The sequence below is a fragment of the Myripristis murdjan genome, chromosome 15, assembly GCF_902150065.1.
Source record: "Myripristis murdjan chromosome 15, fMyrMur1.1, whole genome shotgun sequence".
NCBI lineage: Eukaryota > Metazoa > Chordata > Actinopteri > Holocentriformes > Holocentridae > Myripristis > Myripristis murdjan.
In genome coordinates this window covers 21,383,068-21,405,528 of record NC_043994.1, presented here as the reverse complement: position 1 = coordinate 21,405,528, position 22,461 = coordinate 21,383,068, and the positions used below count along the sequence as shown (strand labels likewise).

Here is a 22,461-nt window from a genome sequence, read left to right as displayed (position 1 = left end):
CGACTGAACAGCGTGGCAAACTGTATTCCCTTTGTGAGTAAATTATAGATTAGAGGGAACATGCTCTGGAAACTTGTTTGGAGCTGTTACACTGCTGTGAAACTGAGTTTACACCAACACTCTGTGGAAGTCGGTCTCCCACTCCTTGTCAGTTGTACAGCGACATTCAGGAGCTGTGTTGAGGTGACATTACAGTCACACATCTGTTCCACCTTCAACAGAGCGTCTTATGTTAATAGACACTGATTTCCAAGTCCAAGATCATATGAATAACACATAACTATTTTAAGAATCTTTTTTTCCCCCTTTAAATATAAACATCAAACGAGACTTTACAGATTGCAGATATCTCTCTGTGGTTTGCTTCTTTGACAATACCGTAAAAATAGTGTAATGTAGCGAGGAGTCTATAGAATAATCTGAGCTTTATCAGCGCTTTCAAGAACAGGTGCAAGAACATTCACAATGTTCGATATGTAGTGATTCATCTCTGACAGCCTGCATCCATCAAAAGGTCACCTTTGCCAGGCTCTAATAAATTGCCTTGTCCTCATCGTTCTGTTGTGGTTGCATTTAGATGCATTTTCTTTCTTTGTTCATTTCTAAGTTAAGTAAAGTTGAGCATCTAGATAAAAATTCTGAAGGCGACTTAAAGTGTATTTTTTTTTTTCTGTCTTTGTCTTGCGTTACGTCCCCTCCTGGCAAGTGTTATAAATTTACTTTGCATTCCCCTGGTACCAGCAGGCTATTACAAAGAGATTAAAGTGCTGGGTCTCTGCAGCCCGCCTCTGGAGTGAGCAGCTCTCTTCATCGCCTTTTTGGCTTCACTTTAATCGAAGGCATTAAAGTGGACTGGACGGCAGCCTCTTCCTCCAAGGCTGCCAACAGTGGGCTAACTTCACTTAGCCAACCACAAGCCATGTGGCACGATGCCTTGCCCATCTCCTCAGCCAGTGATTGAGTCTTATTGTCCCCATTTAGTGGAAGTGTTACCAATCATGTCATTTGTTTTATGCTGGTGGAAATTGTATCATCTTGAACATTCAAGCTAAAATTGCCTGCATGGTGTCAATAATTATGCAAATATGTGGCTCAGTCAGCTGCTGTCTGTTGGATAGGTAGTGGATGAATAACTTGATAATTTACATGATTTAACCCCCACCCCCACCTTCACCTACACACACACATGCACGCTCAAACACACACTAGTGATTATGCATGCATGCACCATGCTTATAGTAGCCTAGCCTACTAGCAACTAGGACAGAATTTGCAAGTTTTTCCCAAAGTGCAGAGAATAAGGCCTGATCACTGGCTTAGAAGATAAGTGAGGCACAGTGCCACATGCCTTGTGGCTGCAAGTGTTGGGTCAGTGTTGGCAGCCTTGAAGGAGGCAGCTGCCTTCCAGTCAACACTCAGGGAACAAAAGTCCCTGGAGCCCAGATGCATGTCTCAGCCACCTCAATGCGAATTTTAAAAAAATGTAATCTGAATTGGGAAAACTGCATTTGACGATATCATAAAAAGCCACATTCTCTTACAAGCCATTAAATGCAATGGCAATTTGAGTAAATATAATTCAAATATATAGATTTTTTTTAAAAAAAATCATTAAGTAAAGATTTTTTCAATTCAGTGGGTCAGTATGAGCAATTACAAATTCATATCTATGCAATTCAAACACAGTCTCTTCTGGCAATTTAGCCAAAGCAGATAGCAGTATAAAATATGTTAAACAGACTAATTGCTCTGAGATACGGGAGGGAATTTAGCTCTGTGCACAGCCAATGGCCCGTCACTGGAGGGATTCACCGACATACTGTAAACTCAACTGTAGGAAACATAGAAGATAATTATAACACATATTTAACAGTGCAGGCTTAACACATAAGATTCTGGAAGTTTTTTTCAAGATCTGTGAGAATCTAATGAAATTCCATTATGCATGCATCTTTTCACACTTTCAGTATAAATCCGGGCATATGGATTGAATTCTTAATCAATGCATTCCGTCCTATAGTCGTCTTATGCATATCAGTGTTGGTATTTGTTATGCATCAGGCCAAAGGTTGTCTGCAGTACACATCGTGAATGATATTACACAGCTTGGAGTTCAGAAGTCTGAGATGAGAGAGTTGAAATGGTTCATCCGCTTAAAAATTAAATTAAACTCAAGCATTTGTTGAAATCAGTTCAACAGCTCCCTTGTGTAAACTTGTAAGCACATCTGTACATGCGTAGATAGCTAATGAATTGGGTAGAAAATTATTTGCGTAGTTTTGGCCAAAACGCATAACAGAAGCTGAAGTCATGAACCTATTAATATTAATAAATATTGAAACACTGCAACATTAATTCATCTCAACACAAGCTTCATTGGCACTGGATGAAAAACAGCATTGACAAAGCAAAATGTATTCATTCAAATGATAAAAAAGACAATTATTGTTCACAAAACAAATATTAATTATAATCAGGGATTTAAGAGATTGTAGAGGAGCATCTCAGACAGCATTCTGCCATCATAAACATGCAACGCCCACTTGGAAAGCCCACAGTGTCTGCAATTATAGTTTTGAAAACCTGCATCAAGCTTTCTGGGGGATAAATAGACCAAAACTGTAGAAAGCACTGCACAGGAATCTTCATGTTAGTGTTTCTATTATTGACGCTAAAACGAAATCTCTTTTGGTTTCTACAAAACAAATACAATGTCATTGGCTAGTAAAAATTGGCAGGCAGTACATGACATCGTGATACAGCATTAACCAAAGTTAATATGTTCTTTAAAAATGTAGGGAAGATGAATAGGACTCTATGGGCAAAGGCGAGAAAATATGGCCACAGTTATTCAAAGCAAATATAAAACATCAGCACGACATCACTGAAATATTCTCTATCCTGCGGGAGAGACTTTGCTTTTGGGTAAGAGAGGGATGGATTTGGAAACACACTGACATGAAACAAGAGGCACGCTTGCTCATGACATTATATTAAAAATCCACCATCTGACACTCTTCCACTGTTACATATCACCATGTTGTGATGTGCAATACAAGTTATCCTGTGATGAAGTGGTGTAATATAATTTTCACTCTCCCCTAACCTGCCCTGTGCATGTCTGCTTCAGTTATAGTAGTGATTTTCTATGTTTACCAGAATGCCTTGAACAAACTGCAGACAACAAGCGTGAACTTTCATTCAGATGGGTTGCATGTGTAGGTGGAGACAGCAATAGAGATGGTGATAACAAGAGCAGGAGCAAGAGCAAGAGAAAAGTGTTTATTTTTTTTCCAGTTGAAGAAAAGTCTCATTTCTCAGTCAAAAAACAAGATGTCTTGTGGCTGCACTGAATTGTGGTCTATTGTGGCTACTGTTTGGTGAGACATAACCTAATATTTATTGATATCCCATATCACAGTGGTGTTTATGTGTGTATCACATATACACACATAAACACCACTGTGGCTGGACTGGGGATATTTCATGTGCCATCTTCTAGATATGGCCAGTTATCTGCATAATAAACACACCACCCATCAAAATGGCCACAGAAGTGCAAAGTGCATTGCTAATAGCTGTTTTGGTGTGTATTTGCTTTGGGTTTGATTTTTTTGATTCAAAAGATTGGTAAACCCAGTGAGATGTTCTTATTTAGTATTATTCTTGAGTCCTATCTTCATCATTCACCAAGATATGAGAGTTCCTAAAAGTCAATAACTGTAATAACACTGCATTTTCTACAGTGATTCACTCCAACAGGGCTGGGAGGGCTTTAGATCCCCTGGGTAATGATATTGTCTCCACCCTGGCAAGACCAACCAACTGTCCACCAAACTGAAAATATCCCGCTTAGCCACAAGTCTGACTAGCACTGCAATAACAGTGCTGTAGGGCTCACTTGCTCAAAACTTTGGTGGCTTGCAAGAGCAGAGCTGGTGTAAAGTTCATCACTTGCTAAAGAGAGCAAAGTCTCTGACTGGAGCACTTTCCTTGATCTTTCCTCATATAATGTTTAACTGGTGAAATGATCCTTGGTAAATCTGTGGTGGACCAACACAAAATCGGCATGTTGTGCTAACAAACTTACAGCTACCCAGTACCAACGGGGGCGCTTAGAGCAAAATAGGCGCAGTTGAAGGCTGTCAATCCAGCGGGAATGGGACGAATAAAAACTGAGTTGGTGTTCTGATTGGATCGCTGCACTTTTACATGTGAAAATAGCCTTTAATCCCTGGCTGAATTACTCGTGTGACTCAGGAGAAACTGACAGATTGGCCTTTCTCTTAATAGAAAGAACTTTAGATTCTTGCAGTTTCGTTTTCCAGTGATGATGACAATAAAAACCATTTAATGAGAAATTACATATTTTAGTTTCCTATCCCTTTAATATTTAATTTTTTTACAGACCCTTGGAGGGTGACCAACGAGTGAAATATCATTAATACACAATCGCAGTGGATATTTTTGTCACTGCCAACATTCCACGTGATGTTTTACACTAGGTCATACAAATATGCTGGTGATATGATGCTCTAGTAATGGGAGGCTTTCTTTCAACGTTGTGTCGTATTGCACTTATAGTACATGTTTGCATAATGATGGGTGAATCATGAGCTAAAAGTATCTACTCAGCAGGTCGTCTGTCAGGCTTGCTGACAGTACCAGCTGGCCTGTTCTAGCTGCCAGGGGTACAGGCAGGTTAGAGGGTGGCCCTCCCACAACCATAGTTCTCCTTTCTAAATCAGGGGCAGGAAATACTGCCAAGCCAATTCCAGGCCCAGCCTCAAGTTCTAGTAGACCATCCTCCAGAACAACAGTATAATTCATCCAAACCACAACAGAAGGTAAGGAGGAGCAGATTGCCCATGCCCGCATTCATGTCCAGCACATTACTTCAGGTCCTGGGTTCAAAGTGGGTCAAGGATGAAATATCAGGGGCAGCAAGATCAAAGGAGTGTGTGTGTGTGTGTGTGTGTGTGTGTGTGTGTGTGTGTGTGTGTTGGCTGCATCAGTTTGCATTAGCCAGTAATTGCTTTTTTTTGCCTGTAAAAAATGATGAATGTCTTGAAATGATGAACTGAAAGCCTCCTGGACATACTGGCAGGCAGAAAAAAAAGATGGTGTTTATAGTTTATACCTCACAGGCTATCTGTAAATGCATCCCAAAATAGTCTTTGCTATCAGTTTCTGTAGCACAACAGGCATGAAAAAGAAGTGCATGACATTCTGTGTCCTACTTGGGGTTTACTCTTGTTCTCTCTGTTGTGCTTGCTCGCCGTTTGGAGAGAGAAACAAAGTTTTCTAAGATCAAAATTTTAAATCTCATTTGATAAGCAAAAGACATTTTTTATCCTAACATTAAACTAGACACTGCAAAGTCTTCGCTGTTGTAGCCTGTAGCAAGAATTTGAGAATTAAGATGTTTAAGGTGTTTCTCTACCCATAAGGGACTTCCTAAAAGTTGCATTAGGCAAGATTTTATGTTAAAAAATAAACTGCCTTTTCACCTAAATCACAAGGCTGCACATCCTATTTGTCTTAATGAAATTCTGGTGTTAAGTATGGACATTTGTTCACTAAGAGGAGGTGACAAATTGAAACTTAAAGAGTCTGCAAAGCTAAACAGTAGCAAGCCAGTACTCTATCCAAAGAATCCTGTGCCTCCCCCCTGTCCCGTTACGATAAATCACCACAAACTATCTGAGTTTAATGACAGCACATTAAAATAAGTTCAAAATTTAGTCTGTCGTACAGGGTATATTTCTTTCAGGCTACGACACCTATTTCGTCAAATAGTGCAAAGGATATAAAATGACATTAACTAAACACTGTCATCATCATCACAACCCTGTAATATTTTACAAAGCACACTTGCACTGGCAGGCTTAACTAAAATGAATTTTATTAATCGCTCTTTGTCAAACTGATATCCAGTCAGTCACAAAAAAACTTAGCTTATGTGTGCTCATATTGCATGCATGCCTGTGTGTGTCTATGAGCAAATGTTCTTTATGTTTATTTGAGCACACATATCTAACTGTGTGCTCATACTGCAGGGCAACAAACAGAGAAAATATGTCATGAATATACTGTACATGCGGGAGAATCTAATTTACTTCTCAATGATAGCAGAAAAAGATTGCTTTTCTCCCTTGAAGAAATTTAATCTCATTCTAATGAGCCAGAGAGATTAACCGAAAATCCCATCAAGTCAAAATTACAACTTGAAATCAGAAGTCATGACAAAATCCAACACCTTGAAGGAAAAATGATTAAGTCTGTCCGAAAGTAAGACTCTAATTTTCAAAGCTAATTACCCGCCCAGAGACACTTCCTGAAAGATTTAGGGGCTGACAATTATTAAAATTTCTGATGTTACGATCCCCTTCATTAGCTTACTGTCTAAGTTTTCCCTCAAAAGATAATTTTATGAAAAAGAATAATCAGGTAGAGCACTTTCTAGGTAAAACCACTGGAAGCTGAATTCAAAAAGTCGATCGGGGAGGTTGGAGTTTATTTTGGCAGCATACCTCTACATCCCGACAGCACTGAGGGTAAGAAGCCAAGCAGTCAGCTGTGAGGGGAGCCCAGGTAAAAACTGCAGATGCATCATTAATTTATCCCAGTTTAGGCTGTGGCAGAGACTTCAAAGCTTCCTTTTTTTGGATCTCTGTGTGCGTCCTCTGTCTTTCCCCACCGGCCCTGACCATCCTGCCCTTTTGGACAGTGAAGCCAGGTGGAGGAGCGGGTCAGGATAGAAGAGAACGCAGCATGGATCCTGTCAGTCACACAAGGCCCAGAAGACTGAGTGGCCAAGCCCTGTAGGACCAACTGGCAGATGGCTGCCTCGGGATAATGACCAGGTGACATCTGCAGAGTGAACAAGCCATCAGGCTAGCAGACTCACCTTGACCCACCAGGGATGCCAACCTGCCCACTCTCAACCTACTCCTCCTCCAATTCCCTCAGGTTGCACCCAGAGACCTAAAAGTAAAAGAAAAGTTTATTGATTTACTAAGTTTCTTGACTCCCAGAAAAAGAGGTGTGAAAATGTCTTGAAAAAACATTAACAGATTTTATGTGGGTGTTTGAATTGAATTGAATTGAATTATTCTCTAGAGATCCAGTCACAGCCTTCATCAAAGCCAATGGAGTAAATGTGTCTGAACTTTTTTTTGTGATTTTTTTTTTTTTTTTTTTTTTTTTTTTTTTTTTGGTGAATTATCGAACTGAAACTTTTAAGCACTACACCAAATTATTATCTGACGAGCTACAACCCAAGAAGGGGGCTACATCTTGCACTAGTATGGCCAAGTGTTAAAGTGATGCCAAATCACAGATTTTTTTTTTTTTTTTTTTTTTTTTTTAATTTTGTTCACACTGTGGTTATCGACAAGTAATTTTGAGGAAGCTTGTGCCTTGTCTAAAGGATCTAACACATACACATTGTCTCTGTGATGCTTTGCAGAAAGGTCATCCTTTGACAGCACCAAGATCATGAAAAGGTCAAATTCCTTGTGCCATTTGGAAAAGAGGCAGTGTGATACCAACCTGCCGATATGAGATCGGCGTGTCTTTTTCATTTGAGTATAAACGCCATACATTGTTTACCGAATGACCTAATCTACACCATTGCCATACAGCTGCTGATAATTTGATGTTGGAGATAGAGGTTGGGGGAAAAAATGCATAATGAAAATAGAAAGTTGCAGCATTGTATTTTCAATGAGGACTGGTTATGCAGGTTTTTGGCATTAAAAATACCAAATATGTTGTAACAATTGAACAAACCCAGGGTAAATGAGATATATGGATACTATGTGCCATGTTTTAGAGTACAACAAACAAAAAAAAGTAAGTAAACTTTGCATATGTCTAGAGCAGCAAATTAACTGAGGAACAGCCACAGGGATGGAGGCTGAAAAGGGATACATCAGTGTGTGCTGAGTCCCCTGGAGGGAGACCTTGAAATTTAATAGGCTGCATACTGCTGTGGGTACAGTGCAAGGGCACAGCCAGCACAAAGTGCATAATATTGGCCTTTTACGGAGCCAAATACACCTGGATAAATTAGATGACATATGGGGAGATGTGCAAAATGGAGCCTTGTGAAATGTGGTTTTGATGACTACCTCTTATTATTGGAATGAATATTAACCTCATGCTTAGTCTCTAAATTAGAATCAATTAGAATCCCTCCTTTAACTTGCAGAGGCAGTGGATATAAAGAACATTAGAATTTGTCTAAGGCATAATAGGGAAGAATGTTATGCATACTAATTACACTAATCTCTTATTGCTTATATTCCTCCATGACATGCACACGAGTACACGTGATTCATTTATTCTGAAGCTTTCAAAAATAGCAAACAGAGAACAATGTATACAATATCTATTCAGATAATGAAATTACATTTAACTTGACTGAGCTTAATTAAGAGTTGACATGGCCATGGACATTAAAGCCTCATGTGGTCAGTATCTGATATGCATTATATAAGGCTGGAGTCCTGATTCCAGTTTTATTTCTTTTTTCCTCCCATCTATGAGGTGTCAATCATGTGCAGTCAGAGTATGCTGTTTCACTAATATGCTGTAGTTTTGTTATTTGCCATATTTGAATACCTGGCTCAGAGACTAAAATATCTCTTAAAGAGTAAAAAAAAAAAAAAAACACATTTAAAAGCTATGCTACATGTAATAAGTGAAGCTCTTGCCCTCACAGTTTGTTTTCCCTCAGTTGTCATTTATTTCTTTGACACAGAGAATGGTTTACTCTTCAAGTGGATAAGTGGCAGGCAGTTTAGTACACATAAAATAGCTGAAGAAGCCATCATCTCTCACATATTTCATCCAATTACACCCATCTGCAGCCTAAATTGGCGCCAGTGAGACTCTTCTCTATACATTCAAAGGGTGACGGATTATGTGGGATTTCATTGCAGCAATAACACCAGAACTGGCAGTTGAATGTAAATCTGACTCAGCATATCCAATACATACTCAGAGGCAATATTTAGATGTAATGTCTCCCGTCCAAAGGTTTCACAGGCCTTGTTTGTTTGGAGTCGAGATCTTTCTTTACACTCTCCACCTGCTGAAATGTTTGCATTGATAAAATGCCCAAGGTGTCCGTTCTCTGCCAATTCAGTCTGAGTCAAGACTTCTGCTCTCCTATAATACCTGCTACAACATCACCTTGCAGTATTTGCGCAATTCACTCTCCAACTGTGAAGAAACACTAAATGACTTTGAGTCTCAAAGTCTCTCCAGCTTCCCTAAGCTCTTCGAGCTTATGCACTCTGCTTAGGGTGCATTTTGAAGCAGTTAACCCACTTTCTATTCTTGTTTATAGACAAAATGTACTTCTGGGGTTTCAGTGTTTTTTTTTTTTTTTTTTTTTTTTTTTTTTTTTTTTCAGGCATAGCTTCTCAAGACTCCTAAACAGTTTATAGTCTCTGTGGAATGCACACAACATTAACTTAAACATCCATGGTCACATTGGGGAACGGTCCGAATGGGTTGGGGTGCGTTAGCTGGAATAACCAAAGGCTTCCCCATGCAGGGAGCTTACTAAAGAGGCCAGCCTTCACACACAACATATCAGATTTCACAAGGACATTGACACCCAAAGTACAGAAATGTGTTTCATTCTTATCAGATGAAACAGTTTGTTATGGATTAGGGATGCACAGCATAACTGTGGCTGATATATTATCCTCTAATAAATGAGAAAATTTAGTTATTGTTTTTGTTCCGATAATGTTAATTACAGGCAATAATTATGTCCAGTAATGTGGAGCTTTTCCTTACAAAAGTTGCAGTTCTTCTGTGGCTCTCTGCTATTATATTTTACTTATTTGAAGACAGTCAGATCGATTTTTTTTGATGTCATTATTCATTAAATGCTGATGTGTTTTGACTGCCTGTCATCAGAGAATGTTATTTTAAACAAGCACAACATGTTGGGTGTTTTATAGCACATCATTTTCAATGTGACAAGGTTTTCTCTGGGCCCACTGTCTCTCTGTTAGCACTTTTAGTGAAGAAACAGATAAATATTTGATGAAGAATGTCAGTAAAAATGACCTCCCTTGTGTTAACTACAGTTTGTTTACAGCGAGTGTATTGACAGCGGGAAAATGAACGGGTCAGTCTAAGAGGTTACTCTTCATCGTTCAAATTGTGCAAAAGTAATGTTATTGGTTATTGTATCAGTATCAGCCACAATAATCAATGCATCTCTAGTTGGTGCATCTCTATTAGGGATGGGATAAACTCATGCAAACCAAAGAAATTACCCACCATGGTGAAATATATTTTCAGTTGTTGAATGATATCATATTTGGTTTCAGGGTTTCTCATATACTTTTACTGTTTCTACTGTAGGGCATGAACTTAATGATGAGTTCAGTGCCATCTCTTTGTATCCAGAGTCTCAGGGATGTTCTGTCTCTTCTGCCCCCTCTCTGATGTTCCTGCATCAGAGGCCCATCCAGGCTCAGCCACAGATAAATTTAGCAAGGATCAGCTCGGTGAATATCTGGAGCCCATCCAGATCCATCTAAACAAAAGTGCTCTCTCATTACCTTCTCTGCGGGGATGTGGAAAGTTGCACTCTGATCGACTGGCACGGTTTAATCTAGTGCTTTCATGTTTCACTGCCTGGTTTGTTTTGTTTCTTTGGAGTATTTATCCAAGATATATGCTCCTATGCGGCTCATTTAGCCTGCAGTATAATGCTTTAGTTTGAAAATGCGGCAGATATGTTAAACAACAGGTGCTTAAGTGACAAGTTTGTAGCTGCATAGGGGACACAATTAGAACAGCCTGAGCACTTTAAAATGCATATCAGGTAGCACACTGCATGCTCTGCCATTTAAACACCTTATGCTGGTGAACATGCCCACCACTTTTCTCAAGATTATTCTAAATGGTAAAATCGGTTAGCCTAATCTGCCTGAGACTTGTTTATTTCTCGTCACACCAGTGATCTCACCATTTGTTTGGAGTGTGTGTGATTTTGACAGCAGGAAAAAGGTATGCCGCAACAGCAATCATTCTCCCAAGTGTGCAGACGGCAGCATTAAAATGAATGCTGAAATGAATCATAATTGATTTATCACACATATGTGCTTCTAGCCTGAGGGGAAAGTTAAGGGAAATCCTAGGAGGAAATAAGAACCCAAAATGTAAAAAAAAAAAAAAAAAAAAAAAAAAAAAAAGCCTTATATTTTCAATACTGAATGTCATGACCAAAGTCTAGCATAAGCGGCGATATTGATCTGAATTCCAACATATTCTATTACATGTGCATTTTGGGGTGACAGCTCAGGAGATACCGTACTCTCATTTGAGACCTTCAAATGCCAAGATTCATTTCTCTCTCCTCCCTTTGGAATGATGTTATTATGGTTTGGGAGATGACAGTTGTATCAATTATGCATAAGGTGAGTGTGTGTGGAAAGCATCTATGCAAATCAGATTCACCTCAAGGATGGCAGTAAAATAAATGAAAATGCTCATTCTGGAAGTGGTGAGTTCAGTTATTGACACAGGAGCACAAACTAAGCTAGTGAGGCTCCGGGAAGTCGGTGAACACGCAGCAAGGAAGGAACTAACAAGGGAGCTTTAAATACCAGCTCCATTAAGAGTTTTGGCTCCTTTGGTCGGTCACATCTAAGCTGTCACTACTTTTAAGGTTTCAGATCACTGTTTCAGTATAATTCCTGCTAAAATGAAGCATATATTTGCTGGGAAAAAAAAAAAAAAAAAAAAAAACACTTGCTTGAGTGTCTGTGATTTATCTACTTTGAAAATGTGGACTGGAAACTGAAATGGAAGACTCTTAATCTGTTGCCATGATTTGAATGTTATGCATTTGTATCAGATCTGGACATGATGGGTTAGGGTTTTTTTTTTTTATTTTTTTTTTTATTTAAATCATTATTTTTAGATGTATACATTCATCAGAGAAACAGAAAGAAATGTGAGTATTGCCTCATTCAGTGCAAAATAATAGTTACCATGGCACCATCATACAAGTTCAGTGTAATTACTATATATTAGAGCTGGACGATATAACAACATTATATCAATCTTGTGATATGAGAGCAGGTATCATCTGGGATATATACTCCTGGGTTTAAAGGCTGCATTACAGTAAAGGGATGCAACTGTCTGGAATTATTAGACTGTGGTGTGAGGGTGATGTGTGATGTGACTTGATGATTGTTTATCAAATGTGTCTTGTGTCATTACCTTATGAAATATCCATTACAATAGCCTATCATCACAATCTTGATACTGAGGGATTCACTGAAATATATCTTGACATTTGATTTGTTCATATCTATCTATCTATCTATTTATCTATCTATCTATCTATCTATCTATCTATCTATCTTAGACGGTGTGCGTGCCACAGCATATTGATGCGAGCAGAAGCTGGTATGTATGCAGAGCGGAGCTGTGGAAGAGGGTGGATGATCTAGTGGGATGTTCTCTTGCTTGTATCCTTCCCTGTTTCTCCATATCCCTTTCTCCACCTAATCCTCTCACTCTTTGTCTCAAAATCTCTGCTATAATCTCTCCTTCTCTCCTGTCTTGTGCTCTCCCCATATTCATATCAACAGCTCCACCAACAGGTGGGAAAATGCTCATCTCTGGCTTTGAGTCAGCTGAAGGAGAACGTTTCCATGAATTCAAGACCCTCTCCGGTTATGGCAAAATGCAACACATTATTGTCTTCAAGTCTAAAATGTAAGGTTGCATTTGTTTTTTTTGTTTTTTTTCTTCAACTGTGTGCACCACTTAAAAAACATTTATTGCCATACAGCTGTCTAGACTCTGAATCAACACATGCATGAGACAGTGACACAAAATTGCCTCAAAAAGTTGATCTTTTATCACTTGTATTGCTGGCGTGTATTATGTAGCCAACACATAAAATGTTAAATAATTAAGCTTACGTGTAGGTAGCAGGGTTTAAATAAATTTGTTAAATAAGTCCCGCATGAAGTCCTGAGCAGCACTAATGACTTTAAAAAAAGAAGAGGAAATGTAAGTAATTCCACAGCTTCTCTCTCTGCTTACACTTTGTTAAGGACTCTGAGGGCTGATAAACATCAAAGAATCCAATAAGCACAAACACATACTGTCATACTTCCAAATTCATCCATTGGGAGGCAGAGATGAGGCAATCTGCCTTTATTTTGTGCCTTCATGTCCTAGAAACCTCTCTCAGCCTAAACGAAAGAGGAGTCTTAATGCCTCAGGCAAGCTGTGGTCTGCATCCAACAACAGTTTTTCTTTTTTTTCTTCTTTTTTTTCATGTAGCTCATATCTCAGTAAATCAGGGTGTAGGTACGTTTAGTGAGGGCAGGGGAATTTATGTTTCACCAATTAAACCAACACATAGCAGAAGTGCATTTGCATCTCAAAAGATCTCAAATGCGATTTCACTGTGATCTTCTTCTTTTGGCCAAGTAGAGCAGCACAGAAATCAGGTAGCACAAAACAGCTTTTCATTTCCCCCCATTTAAGTCTCATGGCCTTGCGTATGGATGGATTAGTGTAGATCTGACATAAATAGGTCTGTCCACATCTGCCAGCAGCATGCAAGACCACAGTCTATAGCACCAGGAGAAAAAACAACAACAACACTCAGTTAAGATTTATCCAGTTCAACTTGAGAACACCATTTTAAATGAGTTTTCTCTTTCCCTTGCTTGCTTGGCGCTCGCTTTATGACACTTTCCAATTTACAGTAAAAACTGCAGCCGTCAAACTCCTGTGTGGAGAGGATACTGTTTATGTGGTGCTATCCCCACAGTGAGAGCAGACCATCAGAGCAGAGCCAGAGATACGTCTGGCTAGGGAACTTTACTGTGTGGGCTGCTGAATCTCAATGAGCACACCTCTCTCTTTCTCTCTCTCTCTCATACACACACACACACACACACACACACTCATAGATCACCTGTTCAGCTTCTACCTTAATACAGTTGTAATGAATGTATCAATAATGTTTAAATAATGTGGACTGCAATGATAACGCTGGATCTCATGGTTCATAGAGTCTGTGTTGAATTACAACTTTAGGCCTTTTATGTGAAGTCTCACTAATTCACATATTGAATACAGAGAATAAGTGTGTCACGTTTTGCCCCAGTGCTAGAAAATCTTGTTCAATGATGTATTTGAGGCTGCTTTGCTAAGTTTTAGACAGGAAGACTAAAGATTATCTCAGTAGCGAGGAAAGGGAAACCCATTTGCATTTGTTTTTCAGTTGGGAGATGGGAAAAATAATAATAATAATAAAAAAGCACTAATATAGGACTGTAAAAAAAAAAGAAGAAAAGAAAAGAAAAAGAAAATATGCTCTTCTTGTCATATGGATGTTCATCTATTAAAAATAGTATTTGGCACTCTCAGTTTAATTTTCTGCTGTAGTAGTACTATCCATTTAATTTCACTGAATGTTTTCTGTCTTTTCTGTTTTTTTTTCTATCTTCTTGTATGCCCATATTGTCGTATTGACATCATGTGTGTATTATTGTATGTATTTATGCCTATATTTATTTAAAAAAAAAAAAAAAAAAAAAAAGGTGTACTAGTAAAAATGGTGGCTTATAGATAGATTGTTCTGCTTTGGTAGGCCTACTGCTTCTGATTTTCCAGACTTAATAAATACTATAATCTTAATGGACAATGACCAAATGTTAGCACAGCGCCTGAGGTTGCTTATCAATAGGCTCATTAAGTAAAAAAAGATCCAACGGTATGCAGCAGAAGATCCACAGCCGATGCAGAGACGATAAGGATTAGGGACCTGGATTGTAACTGACACCGACGTCAGTACAGGCCCTATCCGTCTCCAAGGTTTGCTCAGCAGCTTAATAACTCAAGAACGAAAGGTGATGAAATAAAGCTGGGGGCAAGGTACTTCTATCTCCAGCTATGAATCAAAGAGGACCGACTCAAACTTACACCCAGTCTCAAATGCAATATCACGGCCCCATCATCCAATCACACAGCATACGGATGAAAGGTTGAATAAGAAGGAATAGGTAAGGTTTTGATTTTTCTGGATTTTATGAAGATCAGGAGGCCTTCAACCCATGTCTTTGAAGAAAGAACCAAACAAAACAAAACACTGTTATGTATTACGAAGCTGATTATAAACTAGGCAGGATTACTGACCGGGCACATGGGGCACAGGCCACCAGGGGCCCCCAATCACCAGAGGCTGCTCATTGTCTTGTTATTTTGTTGTAATGTGTAAATCTTCATTGCAGAATCGACTCATTGAACAATATAGAGGCCGAGACAAATCCCATTTGTCATGTTTCATAAAATCATAAAATCCAGGGCATTTTATCCGTATGTGAGGTATATCTAGATGCACTGTTACTATATAATAGATGCAAATTAGGAAAATAAAGGCAAATGTTAGCCTAAAGATCTGGCTTATCACAGACACATATCTAAAGTTGGGCTAACAACTGTCTTATAACTGTTCTAAGCCCTTTGTTGCTTATAATTCCTCCTTTATCAATACATTGTAGGAAGACAGAACAGAGAGAAAGTCTTGTCATTTTCATTTATGTTTAGGAGATGTTTTGTGTGTGTACATCATTTCATTCAGAGTGAGCATGGTAGAAGGGAGCCCATATGAAGTGTAGCTGTACCTCAGGTCACCATGGTCTTATTATACAGGCCAGCTCGGAAGGTGCTATAATAGCCTATGTGAGATTTGTCAGATATTATTTTTACCACATTGTCTGGCACATTGTTACCAGTTTATGCTGCCATAGTTTTCAAACCCATGTAATTTAATGTAATACCCTAGTGAGGTGAAGTCTTTAGCAGTTAAGGCTCTTGTTGACTACTTCAGACTTCCACATTGTTGTTTTTTATCCATAAATATCGAAGTGTAAGAGACTATTTCTGATTTTCCAAACTTACCCTACCTGTCGTTTCTCCTGCAGTCTCACATGTGGCCGCCAGTGGTCGCTGCTGTCACCACAACCGCATGTACACGGAAAACGACGTGGCACGCAAATAATTCACTTCCGGTATTGTGTGGTGTGTTGACATCCGCTTCACTCTTAGGCACTCCTTTACATCTGTCAACCGGACTTGGGATAACCCTCAGGAGACTAAATTTGCTCGGGTACCTCGGTGTCGAGCGGTTACATGAGGAGAGTCACGGTAACTTGAGCGGGTTGGTGCTCGGCGGCCGGACGGGCGACGATGGCCGGGCTGTTGTTGCTGTTTCTCGGTGGTCTGCTGGAGGTTTGCAGCGGCGTCTCGGCAAACAGAGGGGGGTATCCAACCTTCACAGATGAAATCCCTTTCAAAATCACCTGGCCGGGGGCTGAGTTCACGCTGGTATGTCCTGAGCCTCAGTGAAATTATTTCACAAGTTACATATTTACACTTGAGCCGAGGTAAACTGTGGCTGGTTGCCTGTGCGGCTGTGTTTCAGCTGTTCTCCTGGCATCCTGCTCGGTTGGTCAGTATTTCTCTTTTTTTTTTTTTTTTTTTTTTTTTTTTTTTTTTTTTTTTTTTTGTCTTAGCCTTACAGCTGACTTTAGGTTTGTTTTGTGCATTTCAGCCAGCATCCGGTGCACTTTACAGCGAGGATGACTTTGTCATCATGACAACAACAGAGAAGGAGAAATACAAATGCCTCCTGCCTTCCTTGTCAGCTGGAGATGAGGTGAGATGAATGGTGGGAGCTTTAAGCAGCTTTCCAGAGATCCCCCCCAGTTGTATGTATGATGTTACTATAAAATAAAATCCAATCTAATTAAGATTAATAGCCACTTGTTAGTAGCTGAAACAGGGATAGGTGTGGCTTTCTTTCTCAATACACCTGTTTCATGTCTGCACATCATTTCATTTTGGGATTATGACTGGTGGAGGTAACAGTCCTCCACAGAGGGAATCATGTTACTATCTGAGATGTTTTAAGCAAGAATATAGAAATATAAATGGGGAGATAATGGCCATAATGTGGGCTTTAGTTAATAGTGGATCACTCATATTTTTTCTTGCTGTGTTTAAATGTCTGACTTTGTCATCCTCACCTCTCTTGCACTGTCATTGTGTCTTTGTCTCAGGATGAGGATAAAGATTACAGCGGGCCAAGTCCGCGTGCCTTGCTGGAGCCTCTCTTCAAGCAGAGCAGCTGTTCCTACAGGGTGAGAACCCTCAGGTTTCACTACTATTTCTGTCTAATTTCACTACTGCTTTCAGGTTAGACTGGGCATATATTCAAATCTAAGTTAGAAGAGTATGTCTCGGAACTTGTCTGTGTTATTTTTCCTCCATAGTGCAGATGGTTACTGGTACACTGGGGAAAATAAATAAATAAATAAACCCCTTGTCCCCTTGAAACCTAATTCTCTTCGTGAAACATTGCAGATTGAGTCATACTGGACATATGAAGTGTGCCATGGGAAGCATATAAGACAGTATCATGAAGAGAAAGAGACTGGGCAGGTCAGTGTGCACACCAGATCAAGTTATTTTCATGTGTTAATGTGAAGTTTCTTCCCACCATTCAGAACACAATATACACTGAGAGCAATGATTTATATTTCCACAGAAAATCAGCGTTCAGGAATACTTCCTTGGAAACATGGCGCAGGGGAGCCCCTCTGCCACAACAGGTGAGTTTGATTGTGAACTTGATTTATAGTTGTATGCATGATTATCAGTCCATCCATATTTACTGAATTGTTTCCCCTGCTGTGCTAAAGCTATGAATTCTGTCTTTGCAGAAAAAGTGGAAGAGGCAGACAGTGCAAAATCTGAAACAGAGAAAGAGGTAGGTCTAACAACGAGGCACCTTCAGCCGTCCATAGTGTCAGTTTGACCTGTTGACTCATTTGCATATCTATTTTTGTTTCCGTCTCTCTGTGTCGGTGCCTAGGTGCCTACTAAGAATATAGAAGGTCAGCTGACTCCCTACTACCCTTTGGAGATGGGGAATGGGACTCCCTGTGTGCTGAAACAGAACCAGCCTCGCTCCACGTCTGTGCTGTATGTCTGCCATCCAGAGGCCAAGCATGAGATCCTGTCCATCGCTGAAGTCACCACCTGTGAATATGAGGTGGTGGTGCTGACTCCACTGCTCTGTGCACACCCAAAATACAGGTATATTAGGAAAAAAAAATAGGTACTAAAGTGGCATTTACTAACTTCCTTTTGCAGCATTAGTTGACTATTGTATTTCCATTCAGTCAAGCAAGTACAACATATAGGCTTTGTCTCTATTTTCAGTTTGTGTTGGCACATACAATCAGGCACTGTGTCAGAGATACTATGAATTATGGTCATTGTAGTCCAGTAACACCAGGTTTGAATGCTAGCTTTGCCCATCTCAGTTACACAGGAGGAATCTGTCTAACACTAAAATTTACTTGGACACCAGATTTGATGCGGGAAATACTAAGAATTATTCATGTAATTTCTTTTGTGAATATTTCTGTTTTAAAATCCTAATATGTTCAGACTTTGCTAAAGTGGCAGTGACTGTCCCTCCAGGTTCAAGTCGTCCCCGGTGAACAACATATTCTGCCAGGCTCTGTCGGGCTCCCCTCTGCGGCCTCAGCGTCTCACCCAGCTGGACAGGGAGCAAGAGGAACAGCTCAAACCTCCTTTCAGTGCCGCCTCTGACGCCAGGGAGGTGAGAACGCCTGATGGGCAGAAAAAGCAGAAAGGGAAAAAGTGGGTGGCACATGTAAAGATGATGCCCAGCCTCATTTATAAAGATTTTACACGGGTCGTGGAAAGTCAAGAAATTTCATAAGTTTTTGGGGCAAGAAATGGAAAATCATGGAATTTTATCAGCCTAAAGGTAAAAAAAAATAATTAGTTACTCATTACTCAATAATATAATATTTACTCTCTATTGCATTCACTTTGTGTTCTCTTCCCCTGCAGAATAAAACACAACTGCATTTATTTGGGGAGTTTGTTTTTTTTTCTTGCCCACTATAAGAATTAAGTCTTTAAATAAATTTGAGGCTTTAAATAATTTGAACTTGAACAAACAAGACATCTGACTCTGACGTGTGTTTAAAATTTTGGTCAAGGAAGGAATCTCATGTTACTTTTACAGTGTATATTTCATGGAAATTCAACATTCAGTGTATGGAAAGTTGTGGAAAAGTCAGGGATTTATACATTTGACACAGTGGGACGCCTGTTTCTGCCTTTGACATGTGACAGGAGGAGGTGTCACCAGTGAGAGAGGAGGCGTTCACCTCCACTCACAAGCCCATGACCGTTGGTGGGCAGTCTCAGGTCACCGTCGGCACCACACACATCTCCCGTCTGACGGATGACCAGCTGATCAAGGAGTTCCTCAGCGGCTCATACTGTCTGCACGGGGTGAGGCCTGCTCACTCGCAGCACCTTAACGAAAATGTTTCATGAAAAATACTATGGCATTTTTATAATGACCTCAATCTCTGTTTTTCAGGGTGTAGGTTGGTGGAAATATGAGTTCTGTTACGGAAAACATGTACATCAGTATCATGAGGTGAGGGTCCCTTTTGGGTCCCTTTTGGATGTGAGTGTGTGTTGATTGAAGCTTTGGAATTGCAGAATAAATGCATTTATTTAGTATGCCTATGGATATATAGGTAGATAAACTATCTGGACTGATAAATTGCACCTTTTTTTGTTAAAATGAAGAATAAAAAAGAAATCCAAGGCACTTGAGCAATGTATTAAGTCTTTATTAAAATAGTATTATTATGACAACCATATATATAAAATATGTACTTCATAGCCTTTTGAGTGTGGCTTCTAGCCATTATTTGCTATTGGTAGTAATTTTGTATTATTTTTGCACTTTAGGTAAACTGTTCCTATAACACTTGTGAAATTTTTTTCCCTTCAGGATAAGGAGCAAGGGAAGAACATTGTGGTGGTGGGGAGCTGGAACATCGAGGAGCATCTTGAATGGGCCAAGAAGAACGTGGCCCGCTCCTACCAGCTCAAGGACGACGGAGTGCAGAAAGTCAAGTATGATGTCCATCTCCTGCTAACATAACTACAGATAAAACCAGTATTGTTGTTGTTGCTGTTGTTATTTTTTTCTCTGTTGCCCACTGTAGGTTGGTCTCCCACTTTTACGGCCACGGGGACATGTGTGATTTGACAGGGAAGCCCAGACAGGTCATCGTCAAACTCAAGTGAGTCTCTGCCATGAATGCTCCCGGGGAGGAGGGACAGCGTCGGTCCAGTGACACATCCCCGGGCTGACACGAATAAGAAAATAGCCTCGAGTTTCCCAATTTAGTCACTAATCTCATTCCTCTTCTCTCTGTCAGATGCAAGGAGTCTGACTCTCCTCATGCCGTCACTGTCTACATGCTGGAGCCTCAGACCTGTCAGTACATCCTTGGGGTAAGTTGACTAGTGACCTCTGACGAATGAGTCACACAAACTGACCCACACTTCGTGGTAATGTAGGAGGTGTCACACTGAACTGCACACACACACACACACACACACACACACACAAAGCTCAGTGATGACAATACTGCTGTCACTTTGAACCAAAAGGCCATTTACCTTGTATTTCCCCAATCACTGTACGATATGTTGTGTTAGAATACTTAACGTGCTCATTTGAGTCCAGGAGGTGCAATGAGGACAAAACCATAGAAAACACTCAACTCATCTACAGTGAAACAATGACGAACAGAAAAACACTGATGAAACCAAATTAAGGTTTTTTGTTTACAGTGATGTAAAAAAAAAAAAAAAATCCTTTTGAAAGGATTTTTGAAAAGTCTGGGGACACGTCATGGAATATGTTGGTGCAGTTAAAAAAAAAAAAAAAATCGCTAACCAGTTATTAACCAAATGTAGTATTTGTTTCCACTGTGTTCATTTCCCTTGCAAAATAAAACAATAATAAACTTTTATTCAATCTCTGAATCATAAGTGTGTTTAAAAATTTAGGGAAAGAGGTTGTTAGGTTGTTATGTGTCATGGAAATTCAACATTTTAGTCATGAAAAGTCAGGGAATTTTACATTTCATTTACTTTTCTGTTGATCAGGTTGAGTCTCCAGTCATATGCAGGATTCTCGACACCGCTGATGAGCACGGACTTCTGTCAGTCTCCAACTAAACGGACAAAAATCAGCAAGTGGGCATGAAGGAATCGGACAGGCGTGCGCTTGAGGAGAGAGGACGTTGAAATAGAAATAGAAGATTGTGTGGAGGAAGAAAGACGCCCATGATACTGCAGTAAAGCCAGAATAAAGGTTGAGGTAGTCACAGGCTGATCCTAAGGCTGCATTAATGTAACCCAGGAGCAAAACTCCAGCCCATGACCTGATCAGTGTGTGATGGGTCATGCTGCACTCCTGCAGACGGATAAATTCAGACTTTCAGAAAACAAAGCGACATTGGGCAGACTCCTCACTCCATAAGGCAGCGGACCTGTTGCCTGTACTTGGTATCTGTGCTTCTCTTTGTGTTAATTAACGGCAAAGCAAAGGAACGATGAATCAGGGGGATTCATTATCATCAGGGGAATCAATGTTCTTGGTGATTTTTATTGTCATTTTAAGTCTGTTTCATGTGTGTGGGTAATTTGAAATGATTAGCTGCTTGACCGTGGCACTTTGCACTTGTAGGTTTGAAACAAAGTGAGTTTGAAAGCGTGTTCTGCAGTAGTGAGAATGTGTACTTGGTTTTGTTATTTTACAGGATGAGTGAGTGTAACTTATGAACTAGCTTGTGCTGTGAAATAGCAACGGGTGAGTGTTCCTGTATGGACATATGTCAGTCTGTGGGTCCTTATAAGAGGTGATATGGTTTTATAAGGACACACACTGGGGTTCTGATCACTGCTGTACTGTGGAAAATTAATTGGCTGCAAAGAATAAAACTAAGATGAAACACAATTCATTGTTCAATTACATTTCCATATAGGCAAAAATATTATCTTCAAATGAACATTTAGCCCATACATTACATTTTTATAGAGGCTTTGTGGCATGTCCACCACTAGGATATGAACAGAGGCAGCATGATCAGTTGATGGCCACTAGAGGGTGCTGATGATTGGTGTGAGACAATCTTAAATACTTGTCATAATGTTAAACGGCAAATTTCCAGTACATTGGAGTGTAGAACAGCAGCAACAAACTATTTCTATTAACTGCAATCATTTTTAATAACAAAAAATAGCAAACTCACTCTTAACCCAAGATACAGTGCCAACTCTGCTGTAACCTCTGTTCTAACTTCAGTATACATGATAAGAAAAAAAAAAAATAATAATGATGTATTTTTCCCAAAAAGAGGCCTTCACTAACAGAGATTGATTAGAAGACTAAAATGTTATGAAATATAAAGTCGGCATTTATTTACAAATAAGCACATTCCCAAGACAGATTTGCACTTTAATGGTTTTTCA

At 39.6% G+C, this 22,461-nt stretch overlaps 1 protein-coding gene across 3 annotated transcripts; it reads left to right on the top strand.

The window, feature by feature from the left end:
• The first annotated feature begins 16,080 nt into the window (after positions 1-16,080).
• erlec1 (endoplasmic reticulum lectin 1) lies at positions 16,081-21,946 on the top strand. Of its 3 annotated transcripts, none has more exons than XM_030070099.1 (14): positions 16,081-16,398; positions 16,625-16,729; positions 17,133-17,213; positions 17,437-17,514; positions 17,621-17,684; positions 17,796-17,842; positions 17,948-18,171; positions 18,562-18,703; positions 19,249-19,410; positions 19,502-19,561; positions 19,931-20,049; positions 20,142-20,219; positions 20,358-20,433; positions 21,094-21,946. In XM_030070099.1, the coding sequence occupies exons 1-14, from the start codon at positions 16,261-16,263 to the stop codon at positions 21,163-21,165; spliced, it is 1,446 nt and encodes a 481-aa protein (XP_029925959.1). In that variant the 5' UTR covers positions 16,081-16,260; the 3' UTR covers positions 21,166-21,946. The 3 variants fall into 3 exon arrangements, with proteins under 3 accessions (XP_029925959.1, XP_029925958.1, XP_029925957.1); XM_030070098.1 differs by having other exon boundaries at positions 19,925-20,049; XM_030070097.1 differs by having other exon boundaries at positions 19,502-19,591; positions 19,925-20,049.
• Positions 21,947-22,461: the final 515 nt, after the last annotated feature.

Excerpts from the sequence above, each read along its gene's own strand:
- erlec1 (XM_030070097.1), top strand. The coding sequence starts at position 16,261 with ATGGCCGGGCTGTTGTTGCTGTTTCTCGGTGGTCTGCTGGAGGTTTGC. Across the intron at positions 18,704-19,248 it reads CCGCCTCTGACGCCAGGGAG|GAGGAGGTGTCACCAGTGAG; the intron begins GTGAGAACGCCT and ends GACATGTGACAG. Across the intron at positions 20,220-20,357 it reads CAGGTCATCGTCAAACTCAA|ATGCAAGGAGTCTGACTCTC; the intron begins GTGAGTCTCTGC and ends TCTCTCTGTCAG.